General features: G+C 53.1%; 6 protein-coding genes and 1 non-coding gene across 7 annotated transcripts; 6 read left to right on the forward strand and 1 right to left on the reverse strand.

The window, feature by feature from the left end:
- Positions 1-612: 612 nt before the first annotated feature.
- On the forward strand, positions 613-2,921 carry BDP81DRAFT_313356 (HSF-type DNA-binding protein; the record flags this gene model as incomplete). The annotated part of the gene is made up of 2 exons (XM_060583883.1): positions 613-1,109; positions 1,184-2,921. The coding sequence occupies 2 exons, from the start codon at positions 613-615 to the stop codon at positions 2,919-2,921; spliced, it is 2,235 nt and encodes a 744-aa protein (XP_060448542.1).
- Positions 2,922-7,281: 4,360 nt separating this feature from the next.
- On the forward strand, positions 7,282-7,384 carry BDP81DRAFT_t105. The gene has a single exon. It is a non-coding gene; the product is annotated as a tRNA-Leu (tRNA).
- Positions 7,385-9,052: 1,668 nt separating this feature from the next.
- BDP81DRAFT_185533 (uncharacterized protein) lies at positions 9,053-10,474 on the forward strand. Its single transcript, XM_060582344.1, has 4 exons — positions 9,053-9,252; positions 9,303-9,703; positions 9,770-9,884; positions 9,940-10,474. Exons 1-4 carry the CDS (start codon positions 9,145-9,147, stop codon positions 10,231-10,233), a joined length of 918 nt encoding a protein of 305 aa, XP_060448543.1. The 5' UTR covers positions 9,053-9,144; the 3' UTR covers positions 10,234-10,474.
- A 256-nt stretch (positions 10,475-10,730) lies between these two features.
- Positions 10,731-11,654, forward strand: BDP81DRAFT_313733 (Alpha/Beta hydrolase protein; the record flags this gene model as incomplete). The annotated part of the gene is made up of 1 exon (XM_060583920.1): positions 10,731-11,654. One exon carries the CDS (start codon positions 10,731-10,733, stop codon positions 11,652-11,654), a length of 924 nt encoding a protein of 307 aa, XP_060448544.1.
- A 157-nt stretch (positions 11,655-11,811) lies between these two features.
- BDP81DRAFT_185535 (uncharacterized protein) lies at positions 11,812-12,564 on the reverse strand. Its single transcript, XM_060582345.1, has one exon. The coding sequence runs from the start codon at positions 12,476-12,478 to the stop codon at positions 11,969-11,971; it is 510 nt and encodes a 169-aa protein (XP_060448545.1). The 5' UTR covers positions 12,479-12,564; the 3' UTR covers positions 11,812-11,968.
- Positions 12,565-12,818: 254 nt separating this feature from the next.
- On the forward strand, positions 12,819-15,052 carry BDP81DRAFT_391975 (uncharacterized protein; the record flags this gene model as incomplete). Its single annotated transcript, XM_060587633.1, has 7 exons — positions 12,819-12,838; positions 13,326-13,354; positions 13,414-13,533; positions 13,609-13,992; positions 14,081-14,518; positions 14,576-14,794; positions 14,883-15,052. The coding sequence occupies 7 exons, from the start codon at positions 12,819-12,821 to the stop codon at positions 15,050-15,052; spliced, it is 1,380 nt and encodes a 459-aa protein (XP_060448546.1).
- Positions 15,053-15,442: 390 nt separating this feature from the next.
- Positions 15,443-16,584, forward strand: BDP81DRAFT_312725 (phytanoyl-CoA dioxygenase; the record flags this gene model as incomplete). The annotated part of the gene is made up of 2 exons (XM_060583834.1): positions 15,443-15,788; positions 15,890-16,584. 2 exons carry the CDS (start codon positions 15,443-15,445, stop codon positions 16,582-16,584), a joined length of 1,041 nt encoding a protein of 346 aa, XP_060448547.1.
- Between the last annotated feature and the right edge of the window lie 548 nt (positions 16,585-17,132).

Below are 17,132 nucleotides of genomic sequence, written 5' to 3' on the forward strand. Positions count from 1 at the left end.
CTCCTACAGCCTGCCCTTTCAGCAATTTGGACATAGAGAGAAGAGAGACCCAGGCTTCACGACCCAACGACCGACCCCGAACGTATATAGAACCACGAGATCCATATTCCACCCACCACCCTTTCTTTCAGTCACCGCGCTTTTCCACGACCGACGACCTTTCGGCTCCCAGCAGACTGTAGGGTTTATTACGCATGCGACAGGCGAACTTCCGATTACTCTGCACTATCCCGACCGATTTATCCGCCGTCGCCGTCGCCGTCGCTGGTCTTCGCTTCTCGACACCGCTGTGAAAAAGCAAAGAAAGAAAAAAAAAAAAGAGGTGGTGGTTTTTTCTTGCCTGCTCTGCTCTCGGCGACTACTGGGTACACAAGGCTGCCTACAGCTTTCAACCCGCAAACCCACCAGACGCGGCCGCCGCGAAAAAAAAAAGATTCAAACGAGCCTCACCGAAGCAAGGCGACTCCCCCCGCGCGTCAGCCTATCACGTCCGCCTCAAAGGCGCCGCATCAGCCGGCGACCTGGCCGATTGAATTCTCCCAACGGGCACACCAAACTCGTTTCTCACCCGAACCAACACACACACCCCCCCAGGAGTACATGCACATTCCCATGTCTTCGAACCCTCGAAAGCGACCAGCGCCAGGAACGATACCCACCATGCCGATGCCACAGGTCCAGCAGTCATTTCCCAGCCCGACCGGCGACCAGTTCTTGCGATGGGGAGGGGCGGCGGATGCTGCTGCGGGCCTCGTGGACGGAACAGGCGCCCAGGCTGTCAACTCGTACGGCCTCGTCCCCGGTCAGCAGCAGCAACAACAAGCGCAGCAGCAATTCGTGCAGCCAACACCGAGTCCCAATAATGCCGTCGCAAGGAGGCAGATGAATAGAGCACTCGTCCCCACGGGCGCGAGGCAGAACTTTGACTCGCCCAGCGACCCTTGGTCCTTTGTCGGCGAAGACTCTGCGCTCCTGCAGCAACAACAAGCAAACGGAACCATGGCCGAGACGGATAACGTCGAGGTGCTGGAGGAGATGGCTCGTAAGGCCATGAGGGAGGCGCAGCAGAAGCGGAAGCAGATCCCGCCGTTTGTGCAGAAGTTGAGCAGGTCAGTCAGGTTCCCATGCCTCCGAAGCCGCGAGAGCGTGTTTTGGGCAGCAAGCTCATACTAACATTGAACAGTTTTCTCGACGACGATAAGAATTCTGAGCTCATTCGGTGGTCGGAAAAGGGCGACTCGTTTATCGTACTCGACGAGGATGAATTCGCGAAGAAGCTGATTCCCGACCTGTTCAAGCACAACAACTATGCTTCCTTTGTACGACAGCTCAATATGTATGGCTTCCACAAACGGGTCGGCTTGTCGGATAACTCGATGCGCGCAAGCGAGCGGAAGAACAAGAGCCCAAGCGAGTACTCGAATCCCTTCTTCCGACGGGGGCACCCGAATCTGCTCTGGCTCATCAACAAACCAAAGAGCGGTAACAAGGGCAAGAAGGGCGCGAAGAACGCAGAGGTCGAGGGCGACAGCGAGGAGGATGCCGTCAACATTGACGATGGCGTGACACAAGGCTTTAGCACCGCCAGTGCACCCGCCAGCAAAGCCCTGCCACCTTCGGGTGACATGCCGATACAGAAGAAGGAGATGACGTTGATTCGGGAAGAGTTGGCCAAGGTGCGCGAGCAGCAGAGGATGATCATGACGGCGATTCAGCGAATCCAGGGGGACAATACGGCGTTGTATCAGCAGGCTGTCGTCTTCCAGAGCCAACACGACCGCCATCAGAACTCGATCAACGCCATCCTGAACTTCTTGGCCAACGTGTTTAGGAAGACGCTCGAGGACCAGGCGGGTCCGCAGAGTGTAAACGACCTTCTCGCGAGCATCATCCCGAACGGCAACAGCTCCAGCTCGGTACCTCAGGGAAGCGTCGTGGATCTGGGCGACTACGTACAAGCACAAACCTCGGCAGGAAACAACATCAACATACCGAAGCGCCGGCAAGCGTTGCTGCCGCCCATTCCCAACGGTCGCGCGAATACGGTATCGCCGTCACCAGCTAGCGCCTCCGCGACGCCTCAGCAGTACAACCGCGAGATGGGTACCGTCACAGAGCTCTTTGACACATCGCCCGGCGACCACACATCACCTACCAACTATCTAGCTCAAGAGCTCGAGTCGAATCCCCATGAGAGCATGATGAAGATCATTCACGACACAAATGCCAACAGCTCATCCGGTATCGATCTCCCCCACGTCGTCAACAATACCCCCGCCACAATGAGCAACGACCAACGGAACAAGATGCTGAATGCCATGGCCGGTCGGTCTTCCGCAACACCCTCAACCAACGCACCACAGTCCTCCAAGCCGTCAATGTCCGCCTCACCCAACCCGCCGCCCCCATCCGTCACCGCTACCCCCGACACGCCACCCCCCATGTCCGCCGCCCCCGGCCTCTCCCTCTCCCCCATCATGGGCTCCGCCGCGCCGCCGCCCTCACTACAGCAAATCAACTTCAACCAAGAAGACCTCGCCGCGCTACACCGGATGCAGGAAGAACAAGCCGCGAAGCTGGACCACCTCTCCAGCATGCTCGGACCGCTCAGCCCGTCAGGTCGCATACCGGGTATCGACGAGAACGGCAACGTGAACGGCTACTTTGACGGCGACCTCGACATTGACCAGTTCCTGAACCCGGACGCGTTCCAGGGTGACGGCGCGTACCCTGGCGTCAACTTCAACGGCGACGGAAACGACTTCAACTTTACGCTCGACGGCTCGGCTGCCAACAATGGCGGCGCTGGCAATGTCAATGGCACACCGAGCTCCACCGGGACTGAAGAGGTTCCGCGGGATAGCTTCGATGGGATCACTGGCAGCCCCGACCGCGGTAACAAGCGTAGGCGTGTTGGTTGATGGATGATTTTTCATGACTAGAAGGGGAGGGTTGTTCCGCCATTCTCCCCTCTCACGACTTTCTTTTTAGCAGCACCATAGGTGGTGTAACGGTCTTGATCATCAATTACTTGAGGGTGAGGGAACTACAGGAGGCTTCCTCCTTACTGCACTCTGTCTTTCTGGGAGGCGGCGGGTTTCTTCCAACTACTTTTGTGCGTGGAAAAAAAAGAGCATGATATCCAAAAATTGCCCATTGTTTTCTCTCTCTCTCTCTTTCTCTCTTTTCCCCCTTTTTTGTGGACTGGGTTGGGAAATTAAGGACTGGATGGATGGGACGGGTATGTGTATTTCTCGCTTCGGGACGGGACTCGTTTCCCTCCCCTTTGGCGAAGTAGGGTGATTTGAGGGTCGCAATGGTGGCAAAGTTTGATCCGGGGGGGTTTTTAGCTACGATGATCAAATTCCTAGGGACAGTTTCTTCTTTTCTGTAAGGTAGAATAGAAACTGCCACCACTTTTCGGGGTGTATTGGTGGGAAATCTCAATGCTACTCTTGATGAACAAAGTAAAACCTTTTCCGTGTGATGATTTCTGAGGTGTTGACGGTTAGAGTTGGTGTCAATTACGGGTTCCGTTGAGTGGTGATTTGAGGTCGTGAAAGGTAGCAAGCTTATTTCAGGTGTGTAAATACAATGAGCAAAATTCTTAGGATGTCCTATCTTTGATGTAAAGCTAGAATGCAACTCGCCCGCTTCAGGGTTGTAGTGGATCTCAATGCTTACTCTTAATGAACAAGATGGACTAGGTGAACAAGCAACCCTTTTTGCCTGTGATGATTTTGTGTCAGATGTTGGGTTGAAGTTATTTTCGTGCTTGTTGAGTGAGGCTCTCTTCACCACGACAAGGACAAAGTAGCAGTAGCTTAGTCTTGTTTATCACACAGCATTCTTGATGCTTGGAAGAAAGCTTCGGCTGATCACTTCGAGTCACGCTCCCGTGCTAGTCACCATGCCACAAATACGTCCGGGCGACGAAGCAGTATCGAGAGGTCTCTGTTATACATAGCCTCTTACCCTCGTCCCATCTCTCGGGTTTCCTGTTCCCCAACCAACACACCGCAGCCAAGATGCCTTCCCTCAGTCCGAGGGAGGTCCTGGGGTAGATCATCGTACTCCAGGTGCTCTGTCCCCATCGGCACTGAGAGGAATGCATCCGTCATGACATCTCTCTCGTTCTGAGCGGCTTTTAAAGCAAGTCCGAAGGAGCAAGTCGGCTTTTTACCGAGAGCAAGTTCTATGTTCGACTACGAAATGATGACCAGCATTGGATGTCGACGTCGAGAAAGGCGAACGCCGAGATATAGACGATAACAATAGCAACGGCACGTTCGCGTACATGGGTAGCCCACCAGTGTAAAGAGGAACTTTTTTGGGGGATAGGTAGATACATTCCATCCCCCGTGTCACCAGTCTTCTGTGAAACCCAAGAATCCGCCGACGCTCGCGAGAAAAAAAATAATTTGGTACCAGAGAGAGCATCAGGTGCGATAAATCAGGTTCCTATTTTCTTCGGTATGCGGGAAGTAAGGAAAAAAAGCAACCGATGAAATTCAACTCGAACCTGTGACCTCTACGGGAAAAAAAAAAAACAAGCTATCCATGGCATTATGTAGGACCGTGAGCCAACATACGATAAAATCGTACCGCCCGGCCATCGACTACAACGGACGCTGCTTGTTGAGAGCTGGTGTCATTGTTGGTGCCTATGGGGGATCGGATGAGGGCCATCAAAGGTGTGTGGTGGACTGAGGAACAGATGAGGCATGATGGCGAGATGGGTATACCCCAAGGTCAGTCGTTGAATACTCGGGATGTTTTGATGTGGAGACTTGATGCTGCAGATTCATACGCGTCACGGACTGGAGGTGGGCTCTGCCACCCGGGTTCAGCCTCGTCACAGGCGCATTTCGTGGCGCAGTTTACTCTTAGGAGCCCGAGATCACATCTTACCTATGTTGGTGAAGGAGGAAGGCGTGGGTGTTCTAAAGTGTCAAGGTTCCGTGGGGTTTGAGAGTCTAGGGAATTTGGATTGGAATAGATATCTTGGCGCCAGTATGCTTTCTAGGGCCTCATTGGTCATCGGGATCTACCTGAATAGGATTTCGGCTTTCAAGGGCATGGTGGTTTCAATGGACCTATCTCACGCCACAGGCTTGGGAGGGGTTGCCTCTGATCATGAGCTTGACTGGGGAGGTTGTAAATAGAGCTGATCCATCGCAAGGGACCTGGCCTTCGTCGGTGTGCTCTCTCAGTCTCGGATACTCTGTGATTGAAGTCACTTGGTATCGAGGCTCATTGCTTGAGGCAAAATCTCTGTGATGCAGACTCTTTGGAGGATGAGTTCATCTCGCCATGTAACCTCGACGTGACCCATGTCACGCCGGCAGCGTCTCGAGCTTGTCACATGATCGCGACATTGAGTTTGGATAGCTGGGGTTGTCTGTCCTGAGGCCGTGGCTAGAATCCATACAAGTACTCGAATTTGTGTAACCTTGTGGCTGATGCCTAGTCGATCCCTGAGGATAAGGTCTCGTTTCCTCCAAAGGTGGCGACAAAATAACCCGTCGGCCAACGCATCACGGGCCCTCTTTCTCATTTTATCACTACTATCCATGGTAGATAACAGTCTCATTGGAATGGTATTCATGCTCAGAGTCAAGTTTGTCGTCGGTCGATGTCGGACTCGGGCTCGAGTGTACTATGTCGGTCCGATGTAGGCGAGACGTCCCTGTCGTCGTCCATGAACTATTGGACAATTCGGAGCAGTAGATGTATTCGGTGGGGAAAGCATTGATGTTGTCTCCTTGCTACTGGGTTCCTCGTAAACCCTCTTGATGATGGTAAAGACATTTTCGGCATGTTCCCAAAGCCGCATCCCACGTCGCTTCCTTCAGCGCATGGGTTGAGTCCCGTTGCCGCGATGGCAGTAAAGCAAGGTCTGATCATGTCCTCGCGCGTTTGTATGAACGGTCAGTTCTCCAATTATATTCTCTAGGTAATATGCTTGAAGAAGCCTAGTAAGATAGAGCCTCTTGTAGATTTGCTCGTGGCGGGATGTTGTTTCGAAATCGGAAGTAGGGCGCACACCAGATGCGGAAGTCGCCGGATCTACCCAAGAGCTCGAAGAAGAGCAAGAGAAGTCCCTGGAGGCTGTAGTCCAAGAAGGCTGCGAGCTTGACGAGTGAGCTGGAAGAGGCTGTTGAGGATGTTTAAGTACGCCGAGCAAGCTTGTCTCAGAGTGGAAGGTCAACACCTCCACAACGGGAACAGCAGCTCAGCGGCTTTCAAGTGGAAGTTTGCTAATGATAAGCTTTTCAAGGTTAACTTGGCCAAGACGGGCCCAGGTCGAACAAGGATGGGACCGCCTAAGATACCTCGACTTGTCACTCAAGTTGAGCATCTTTGGAAAGTTACGCCGCAGCTTTGACATTTGCTCTGCAAGCACCTTCCTTCTTGCAATTAGGTGCGAGTTTACTGATGGTGGCACCTCCTCGGTTGGGGCCAAAACTGGCATACTAACATGTCTACCATGGTAGAGGCGAGAGTTGCCTCTCTAGTAAATATCATGACTTCAAAAAGCCGCCAACAAGCTACCGGACGCATTGGTGAGAAGTCTAGCCTTTCGTTTTCAGGGTCAGTCAGTTGTGGACACCTGAGTTTAGAGTGCTGGCACTTCTACCTGGGGTATCAGAATAATCGATCATGACATGCACTCACCGCTGATACTTGCGCGGACAACAGTATGGCAGTGACCACTTTGGCCTCCTCCAACATTATCCGTATCAGTATCCTCGAGTGCCAGTTGCCGGATTGGCAACATGGCTGTAGTCTTGGGGATCATGGGTGGTGGGTAGCTTCACCAACCATGACTCAGGTCTGGGTCAACAACGCATAAACTAAGACCCCCAGGAAGCAGGGTACGTCAAGGAACATGTGCTTTAGGTCAAAAAGAGAGAGTACTACCAGAGGCAAGAGGCGCTGTCATCAAAAAGTCCATACATTCTCCCCACATGTTGAGATGTCAAAAATGCAAAAGGAAATCTTGATAGAGACGAGATTCGGACTCGCGCGGTTTCCCACTGGTGAGGATGATGCTTAGTCAGCAGACGCTCTATGAGCAACTGACCAGAACAAAGCGTCTGAAGATGGACGATTTAAATGACAAAAATTTGGACGCCAGCATAAGCGTAACTCTAAGAATCGGCCATCTCTCAACTGTACTTTAAAGTAGGTAGTTTGTCAATCACTACGTATATCCCTTTCCAAGGGTATATATACAAATATGGCACGGATTTGTTACATCAATCAACACTAGTAGACGGTAGAGTGGCCGAGTGGTTAAGGCGACAGATTTAGGTTTATGTAAGCAAGTTACGCAGACCTCTGTTGGGAAACCGCGCGAGTTCGAATCTCGTCTCTATCAAGCAACAGTTTCTTTTGCTTTTTGCTTTTACCCTTCACCAAGCAAGGTCTTATCCCACAGGCCCCCTCCTCTGACGAGCACAGTCACTGTGTACCTCACCAGGAACCTTGTCCATAGACGGGTCATTTGGGCACTAAATACTTAGTATGGAGTAAGGTTATTGGGAGTAGCGGTGGTTTCTTGTAGCCATGGAATTCCTATTAGCAGAGACACAATGCGTTTATCTGTCTCGTTGCTCTCATTAAGCTCCTCGGCGGGGGGGGGGGGGGGGGGGGGGGTTTGACTGCACTGAATAGCAGCTCATCTTTGGAGAGAGACAGGAACATCGTACCTTGGCGAGGGGAAAGTCTTGGCGAAGATTTGGTCCGTGGTTGATCAAGGGGGAAACGCCTGCGTCGCCACATCGCAGTCGATACGAACCTGCTTCAGTCGTTCGTCTCTTGTCATATATATATTTCCGAGGTCTTCTCCCACGTGTGCACCTCTTCGGCAAGCGCGACATTGTTGAGCTCGACCGAGACTTGGTCGGCAGTCAATCGGAGGAACAGCACTAGTCTTACTACGCCGCAAACGACGCAAAGTCGAACCCAAGGTTGCGCTTACCCCGGAAAATCAGGCAGCCAGTTGAGCTGTGCGCGGCCCTGGGTCCCCAATACCACCTTTGTCTCATTCTTCCCTTCTCTGGCTTTACCTATTCTTTGGGAGCCTAACGTGTCCCCAGTCAACGTGGTAAAAGAGAGACACATAAGGCATACAACGACCTTTTACCCTTTGCATTCCAAGATATGAGAAGGCCACCAAGCTCTCCGGAAGGCCCTCAAGCATCCACCCTCCCCTGGAACGCACCGACGTGTGGATCAACTCCTCCGACTTTTTCTTTCTTTCTTTTTTCCTTCTGAGCCAGCAGTCTCTCAAAGGACATTATCGCGGACCCTCTCGCCGCAGCAAAGAAGAAAACGGTCTGCCAGTGTTTGTCACAAGCGGAAAGAAGCAAATCCTGTCTTATGGAAAGCAAACTTGGAACATATCCAACCTGAGGAGCCCCTTACCCAGCCCGGGACTCAAACAATATGTAAGTGATCAAGACCATCTTCAATCAAATACAAGACGTATAAATTCTAACATTTCTACAGCGACCCTGGGCCAGACACCCGCTCATCTCATTACGACATTTGATTTCCCGGACGCCTCGAGGCAGAATACACCATGAGCAGTCAATCCATGTCCGCAAAAAACGACGAGCGGTTGTCAGCGGTGGTCCGTATAGAGGGCGTGTGGTAAGAGGGTCAGCGGAGGAAGCACGAAATCGCCACTCGTCATACCGCTTGGGTTCTCTGAGGGGTATATCTCGTTGAATGGTCGGTAACCCGACTCGGGCACCCAGTGGGACAAGTACTATTATCAGTGCACTCGGTCGCCTGAATGTGGCAGTCACATTCTCGGGCCCCTCGGAGACGACACACGTGCGATCAACTAGTTCAACGGGATGATCGCTCCCCGTGAGAGGGTCGACGGAAAATGCAAATTTCTTGTCGAGATGATCGAAAGCGGCAACTGAAAGATACTGCAGTACCATCCAGAGCCCTTTCTATTCTTGCCCTCACCTCATACTTGGAGAGTTTCCCGATCCAGATAACTCGAACTGGTCATGTTTTCGAGCTTCTTGGTAATAACCGAAGTCAATGTCATGGCCTGTTTACAGGAGCTTAGAGCAATCCGATTGTCGCGCATCGGCACAGAGACTCTAAGATCGACAACTGATGGCAGGAGGCTGCTCACATCTCGCAGAGTTCGTCCCCTACTTGAAGTTCATTCGATGCTCTGGAATCGAGGAGTTCAGCGACTATAACCGCGAATATCGCGGAGGGGTAGGCATTCTTCTTAACAAAGCACGAGGGCAAAGTACTAATTTCTACAGGACCATAAGAACCCTTCAGCTTTTTCACCCTATCAGAGCTCAAGACGACTTCGTGGGTCAACCGATTCTGAGCCTGCCTACCACTCATCCCACCCAGTACCTCAGTCGTGGGGCAAATTTACAAGTACCTGTCCGAGTCAGAAAGGCATTTACTTCTCTTGGGACCCTATATTATACTACCTGTCATCGGTCGACACGTCTTCTCCTTCCACTCATATAGGAAGGACAATTTGGCGACCATGCCTCCCCGTACACGAGCGTCGTCTTCTAAAGAGAAGGTCGAAGTTGAACCGACTTCCAAGGATAACCTCGCGTTCACGATCGACCTCAAGTCATTCGACGATGGCACGGGCTCTCGTCCTAGAGAGGAAAGAGTCTACTTTCACGCCCGTGGCCCCTCCGTAAGGCCCCGGGATGCTGGCAAAAGAATGACGACAGAGGATAATAACCCATTGTTCGCTACCTAGCGACGATAATGGCAGGCCTCAAGAACGCAAGATGACGTTCTGGCCTCTGATTAAGGTCGTTCGTGTCTTCTTGAAGTCGGAGATTCTATCTACCGGTATTATTCTAGTAGATTTGGTATGTTCTTATAATCCATCTTACTCCTAGCTTAGTACGCTAATACAAAGTATAGAAGTCTAGAGGACGTGACTCTATTGGTACCCGAACCGCCGTAGCGGCGAAATATATTGAAGAGTATGCTAGGTTGTGGGTAGTTATGCCGGTTAATCGTGCTATTAACGACAAGACGGCAAGAACTCTCATGGGCACCAACTTCAAGCAGCAGCTTAAGTACGATGGTGCATATTCCAGTATACTGCCAACAATGGCCAACGCAAGAGACCCACGAGCGCCAAGGGCAAAGGAAAGCAGGTCGCTGAGAGTCTCCGGGCCCAGAAGACTGCAGCGAGGTCGGTGGAGGAGATGAATGATGTCAACTTCACCGCCGAGAACAGGATCAGAGCTTGGAAGGTGTGCTACTTTGTCGGCCGATCCGGTAAAGAATCCTCTCCCCTGGCGTTGGTCAATCCAGACGAGGATGGCGTCTGCGATGTCGTCCATGTGCCTAATGGCAAGAAACGCGTCTTCTTCTACTTCCCGCAGTACCATGAAGACAATTAGAGGTCGGCGACTGCCCGTAACAAATGGACTGATCTGGTGTCCGAGGCCACCAACCCGGGGTACCTAGCGAGGAGGGATACATAACGAGGTTCAACACCCCCGCACCGGCTTAACTGGCCCCACCAACAGAAAACAATCCCCCGCCATGACTACAACAATCCAGAACAACGAATTCGACCCCTTAAAACAAACTCATCACCAACGACTGTTTTCAACGAGGACGGAAAACTTCCCATCAATTCTCACCTCGCCTCACAGTCCTCTCACAACACATCTCACCAAAAAAGAATGGCGACTTCAAGCATGCACTACGCCCACTGCGGCGCAAACGACGGTTGCAAACTCGCCTTCCAATCCTCACTCCCCCTCACGGGCGCCGCCTCCGCAACCCGCTGCGTCCTCCTCATGCACGGCTTCAGCGGCTCCTCAGACTACTTTTACCGCAATGCCGATGACATCGCCTCCGACGACATCTGGGTCGTCGCCCCGGACATGCGCGGCCACGGCAAATCGGACCGCACAAAGGGCGGCTACCACGTCGCCCGCCTGGCCGCCGACCTCCGCGACCTAGTCCACCACCTGCGGCGCGCCGCCTCGCCCGACCTCAAGATTATTCCCGTCGGCTGCTCCATCGGTGCCGCGGTGCTCTGGACGTACGTCGAGCTCTTTGGGAGCGCGGACTTTGCGGGTTTCGTGTTTGTCGACCAGGCGCCGCTGCAGGATCGTTCGCAGTTTGACGGGTGGGATGAGAGCTTGGCGCACACGGGCTGCTACGACGAGAAGAGCATGCTCGGCGCACAGAAATTCTGGATGGAGAATTCGGCGGCGGCGCATGTTGATCTCGTGGACGGGTGTTTGGGATACCGCGCGAAGCCTGACGCGGCGGACAACGTCTCTGCCGAAGTGAGGAAGAAGGACGAGGACTTCTTCACGGGGATCAGTGCGCTGTGCGATCAGGCGTGGCTTGCGAGGTTGTTGGCGGACCATACGCGGTACGACCACCGAGAAGCGATTGAGATGATTAGCGTGCCGACACTGGTGATGGCGGGGCGCAAGTCCGGGTGCTTCCCGCTCGAGGGTATGCGTGAGACGGTTAGGAGGGTGGAGAAGAACCGGCCTGGTTTGGCGACGTTTTCTATCTATGAGGCTGGACATTGGCTGTTCTATGAGCAACCAGAGGAGTTTAATCAGGAGATTTGCGAGTTTGTGGGGCTTTGCACGACGTGAGATGGGTAGAAAGGGAAGCTGGAGGACGGATGGGTATGCTAGGTGAATGGCCATGGACAGAGCGACGCGGGGTTATACGCTTCATGAAATGCAAATGAGATTAGAGAATAACAGGGTCTAAAGATCAAAACTCCAACCTATGCCGTTATCTACTTCCCTCGTGTATAGCCCTGATGTCAATGCAGCCTGTCTATATACACCAATGCGATGAAGATTACCCAAACATTATGAATACCATGTCCTCTTTGCCATACCCGCCATGTATTACCCGTGACTCAATGCAGTCAGTCCATCTCCAAGCCTTTCGAGTATTTCTAAACGCTAAGAAGCTGAACATCAGCACACCCAAGAAGGGTCCTCTGCCCAGCCTTCTTGAAACTCAGCACAACGCTGCCGTTCCTAGGACACGCCATCCAGAACCCATCCTCAAACTGCAGACTCCCATCGACGACCTCGACACCGGATGTCCCAGCCCCGCGCTGCAGCTGGACGGTGTTCAAGCTCGGCACCGTCGCCGTGCCGCCGGGTGTGACGATGAACCCGGCTGAAGGAGAGGAGTCTTCAGCAGAGAGGTGCGCGACGTTGACGGTGCTGCCGCTGGCGTAGAACTCGGCACCCTGGCCGGCTGGCCCGAAGACGACGTTGGCTGCGCAGTCTGGGGTTGGGGTGTAGGTGAGCTCTTGGCCCTGGATGGAGGGCGTGAGGTCGAAGTTGGTTACGTTGGCTGCGAGGCGGAAGGTGGGTGTTGTTTGTCTGACGGGGAGACTGGCTGCCGTTGCCACTGCGGCGAGGAGGGTTGTCTTGACGAGGGCCTGGGCGAACATTTTGAGTTTAGTTGTTTGATGAATGCAAAGAGGTAGTAGTTGATGATATTTTGCAATTGGCTGTTCTTGTTCGTAATGGTGAATTGGAAATAGGAATCTCATCACGGCAGCAATATTGGGTTTATATGTAAAGTGAACTCGGATCATTCTTCATCATTCGTGATGCAACGTTTCTCGTCGTGGCGGTACTAAACTAGTCCAACCTCATGACACTCTTCACCTCGGATTCTTTAGGACATTCTATTTCCGTGATTTTATGTCATAAGCCGTTCGCTAGAGCAGCGCCTCTTTAGCCCTGCGTGCTGATCTTTGGGGCTTGGCGATCCTAGTGCTTAGGGACATGGCTGCCGGCGATCCGGGGTGAGACGGGATCGCCGCCGGTGCCCCGCTCTCCCGTCCGCTCCGAGCGCGGTGTACCGGCCGTTCAGTCATGGGAACGGGGAGTTGGAGGTTTTCACTCAAAACAACAATTTGCTTTATTCTTTGATACCATTTACCAACTTGCGATTTTACCGGCGCGTACGTCTTGGTCGTCGCTTCCTTGCCTCATAGTAACCATCTCACAAGCCAAAGTACCTAGGTACCTAGGTACCTTATCCACTCAGTCTTCGCTACTTCTTTTTCTCTGTTCCTAACCTTCCTTCCATCTTTGTAGACCAGAGAAATTGTGCGAGAAGCGATGCCTCGTATCCTAAACCAGGCAGGTAAGACACACTCTTGACGCAGTGGCGCACATCAAACGTCCTTCTTGAACAAAATTCTGACTTCAACGCAGCATGGTAAAACAAGAAAGAACTTAGCGTCTAACCGCTCATCGGCAGATCATCGTGCTGACGAGTGCCACCAGCAACACCTGCCGCGTCCGCAAGATCAAATGTAAGCAGACATCCACCATGACACCATGGTATGAGATCCTCCGATTAATACGAGATTAGGCGACGAGGCTCTGCCCGCGTGCCAACGTTGCCGCAAGGCTCAGCGATACTGTGATCGCACCATTCCGCTCCCACAACTCAACACGAGCCAGGAGGATACAGCAAAGCCCGACATCGCCAGTGAGTGTATTCTACGCTCATCTCAATCCTTTTTGACTCTTTGAACGTCTAACTGCTCACATGTTCAACCAACAGCAAACGAGCCACAGGGTCTCTTCCCACCGCCAACAAACCCCCGCAAAGCCCTCCAGAACCCGTCCATAGCACGCTACTTTTCCCACTACATCGCCGGCATCGCGCCGTGGTACGATCTCAGCGATGCATCCCTCACTTTCGCCACCAGTCTCCCCGAAGCCGCCCTCGACAGCCCGCTGCCCTTTGCCGCCATCTTGGCACTATCCGCGGTCCACACAAGCCGGACGACCGCGCCGTCTGCCAGAGCGGCGGCCGAGTTCTACCATGGCCACTGCGTCCGCTTGCTGATTGACCTGAAGACAGAGGAGTACGACGATGACGAGCGAACGCAGGGGCTTGCGCTGGCTTCCGTCTGCCTTTTAAGGTCGTATGAGATTTTGAGTGGTTCGTCCCCTGTGGTCATTCCCTACTTTCTTCGCACGCACCTTTGGGACTTTGGAATTAAATGCCACGGTAACTAAGAAGGCAGCAGAAGAGGTCGATCCAAATAGGCACCTCCAGGGGGCATATTCCCTGGCAGCATACAGCACCCTTCAGACCGACGCCCTTGGGTCCGGCCTCCGAGCAGCAGGCTTCTGGAACTACCTCCGTGAAGACATCACCTTTAGCTTATTCAGAAGATGCCCCCTCAAGATGGATCTTGCTCAGGTCCCGCTAGCCCTTCTGATGACGGGTCAAAGTACTGATCATGACCGTCTCAACGCCGTCACTCTCATTCTGGGCCGCATCATCAATGCATGCTTCATAGATTCAGGCTCGAACTCAGTCACAGATGGATCGTGGTCCGATCTATTCCAGCTGCTATGTGAATGGCGTAAAGGTCTACCGACAAGGTTTGAACCCTTCTCCACGGTTGACCGCGGTCTCGGCCTCGCCTTGCCATCCATATGGCTGCTCAGAGATCATCACGGTAAGCTCCCAATTCTTACGATACCTCTATCCAAGTAGCTGAGAGAGAGGCTACCAGCGGCGACCCTGCACTACCAACTCGTCGCCATAACAATACTCTGCATCCATGCAAACCCGCAACAGCTATCGGATCTTCAAAGCACACTAGACGACCGTGTCAGCACGCAAGACACAAGAAATAACATTCTCGAGCTCCTCACACTTGATGTTTGCGGCGTGGCCTTCACCGCCAACACGCCCTCTGTCCAAGTCAACGCCTTTGGCCCTATTGCATTCTGTAAGTCTTCCGAGCTAGGTCTCTTACATGCATCTATCCGACCATAACCCCACCGGCTGATCTACAAAATTCAACTTACTTCTCACAGGCGCACGATTCATCAGAGCAGAAGCCTCGCGACAGGAGCTGATCCGCCGCCTCTTGGCGTGTAAACGGACAATCGGCTGGCCCGTCCAGAGACTCGTCTCGGACTTGGAGGCGGGATGGAGGGGTTCACCACGGCCGCCGCTCGCAGCAGCAGAAACAGACAACGAATGAGAGGACGGTTAGTTAAAGGGATTGCTTGCTGTCCGTGTAGAGGGGGCGTCGGTTAGCGTACCCCGAGCTCGGGTTTGGAGAAAACCTGGGGAAACCTGGGGGTGGACAGGGGAGGGATGCACGTTGTGTCATCCAAACCCGAGCTCGGAATTGGGGTCAGGGGACTTCCCAAACCTCCTCACTTTGGGATATAAATGCATGAGAATTCACGTACCTCTCTCTCTCTCTCTCTCTCTCTCATCAAGCTGATCGAACTTGACGTCTACTCATACCCATCTATCCTCAACCATGAAAGCAATCTCTTCACCAACAATGCTCCTCCGTCCACGCTTCCCTTTCCCTCTCTCGACCCTCCCATCTCGTCTTCGCATCCCCCCCACCCGCCGAACAATGGCCTCACTTACACCCAACATTCACGACAACCATCACCATCACAACGAAGAACCCCTCCCAACAACACCAGAAACAATCCACCCCTCACAGTCCGAACTCCTGAACGCCCGCCTCTCCCCTCGTAACCTCGAACTCGCCGTCCGCCACCTCCACAGAGACGGCCTCGTCGTCGTCGCCGACGTAATCCCGCACGCAGACCTCGACGCCCTCAACGCCAAAATGGTCCAGGACGCGCTCTACCTCCAATCCCTGGGCGACAAGGGCCCCTTCAACTATAACTTCGGAAACCTACAACAAGATCCGCCCCCCGTGGCCGAGTACTTCTACAAGTCAATCTTTACAAGTTGAGTTCATTACCGACCACCCCTTAGCCTCATGCCCATCCTCTCATGGGCCATCGTTCTATCCTCACATCTTCATACTAACTCGCAACCTAAATAACAGACGCTATAGCAACGCAAATCACCTCCTCTCTCCTAGGCCCCCGCCCAAAATGGACCTTTTGCTCCGCAAACTCCGCCATGCCTTCTTCCTCTGTGCCCGGCTCAACACCGCAACGCCAACCAGTCCACTCCGACGCAGACTTCAACCACCCGTCCCACCCCTTTGCCCTCGTAATCAATATCCCCCTCGTAGAGATGACGCCCTCCAACGGCTCAACGGAGCTCTGGCTCGGCACCCACGCACCTTACCTACTCCCCTCATCCCCGTCCACCACCACATCCATCTCTTCCTCCGTCATCATCCCCTCCGGCATAGAATCGCAAGAGACCCTCCACGGCGACCGCTCTAGCGGCCGCATAAAACAACACCTCCTCTCCCTCCGCCGCGCCGTCCGCGGCCCCTCGCAGCCGACAATCGAAAAGGGCAGCATCGTCATCCGCGACCTCCGCCTCTGGCACGCCGGCATGCCAAACACCTCACCCGACGTGCGCGTCATGCTAGCCATGATTCATTTCGCGGGCTGGTACCGGAATCCGATGCGGTTGCAGTTCGCCGAGGACATGAGACCTCTTCTGCTCGAGGAGGCTGAGAATGAGCTGGAGATGCCCGTGGATTGGACGACGAGGGAGGAGGCCTTGCGTAAGTATCTGGGGAGGGGGTTTGGGAATAGCTATGATTTTGATCAGGAAAAGTGAGGAATGAAGCGCGTTGGATGTGATTGGGACGTTTGGGGTAGATTGAAGATTCCAACTACCTAATCAAAGTTGTTTTTGATCCTGCGATGATGCCTATATATATATATGGGCATGATTTCAGGCTGCTTGGCGCATGCAATGGTAGGATCGGTCCGCAAAAAGATTACCCAGCCGGAAACCCAAGCTCTCGAGATGCGACGCAAAGAAATAAAACAAAGAAACAAGATGGCAAAGAAGAAGATAAAGCCCGTCCCCGTCAGATGCACCGAAAATCAATCGCGCCCGCTATCAGTATCATCCTCATCACTATCGGTCTCGTTGAAACGCGTCAGCTCCTCAACTGCTCGTGGGGGATGGGCTCGTGAGCCCAATGAACTTCTCAGGCTTTCCATCAACCCACTTCAGGAAGGGTGCCTACTACGCTTATTATCCTTATTTCTCTATCCTTTATATCATCCTTTGTATTTTTCCAAATATTCCTTGTAGAATACCCTTTAGAAAGCGACCAACCATCAAGGTTTTTGAAGAGAGCCTTGAAAAAGTACTGC

The sequence above is a fragment of the Colletotrichum phormii genome, assembly GCF_030913505.1.
Source record: "Colletotrichum phormii strain CBS 102054 chromosome Unknown BDP81scaffold_5, whole genome shotgun sequence".
NCBI classification, from domain to species: Eukaryota; Fungi; Ascomycota; class Sordariomycetes; order Glomerellales; family Glomerellaceae; genus Colletotrichum; species Colletotrichum phormii.

Bases quoted from the DNA above. Each gene is read 5' to 3' on its own strand.
- BDP81DRAFT_185533 (XM_060582344.1), top strand. From the start codon at position 9,145: ATGGCAGGAGGCTGCTCACATCTCGCAGAGTTCGTCCCCTACTTGAAG. The intron at 9,253-9,302 runs GTAGGCATTCTT...TAATTTCTACAG, and splicing joins ACCGCGAATATCGCGGAGGG to GACCATAAGAACCCTTCAGC. The intron at 9,704-9,769 runs GTAAGGCCCCGG...TTCGCTACCTAG, and splicing joins TTCACGCCCGTGGCCCCTCC to CGACGATAATGGCAGGCCTC.
- BDP81DRAFT_185535 (XM_060582345.1), bottom strand. From the start codon at position 12,478: ATGTTCGCCCAGGCCCTCGTCAAGACAACCCTCCTCGCCGCAGTGGCA.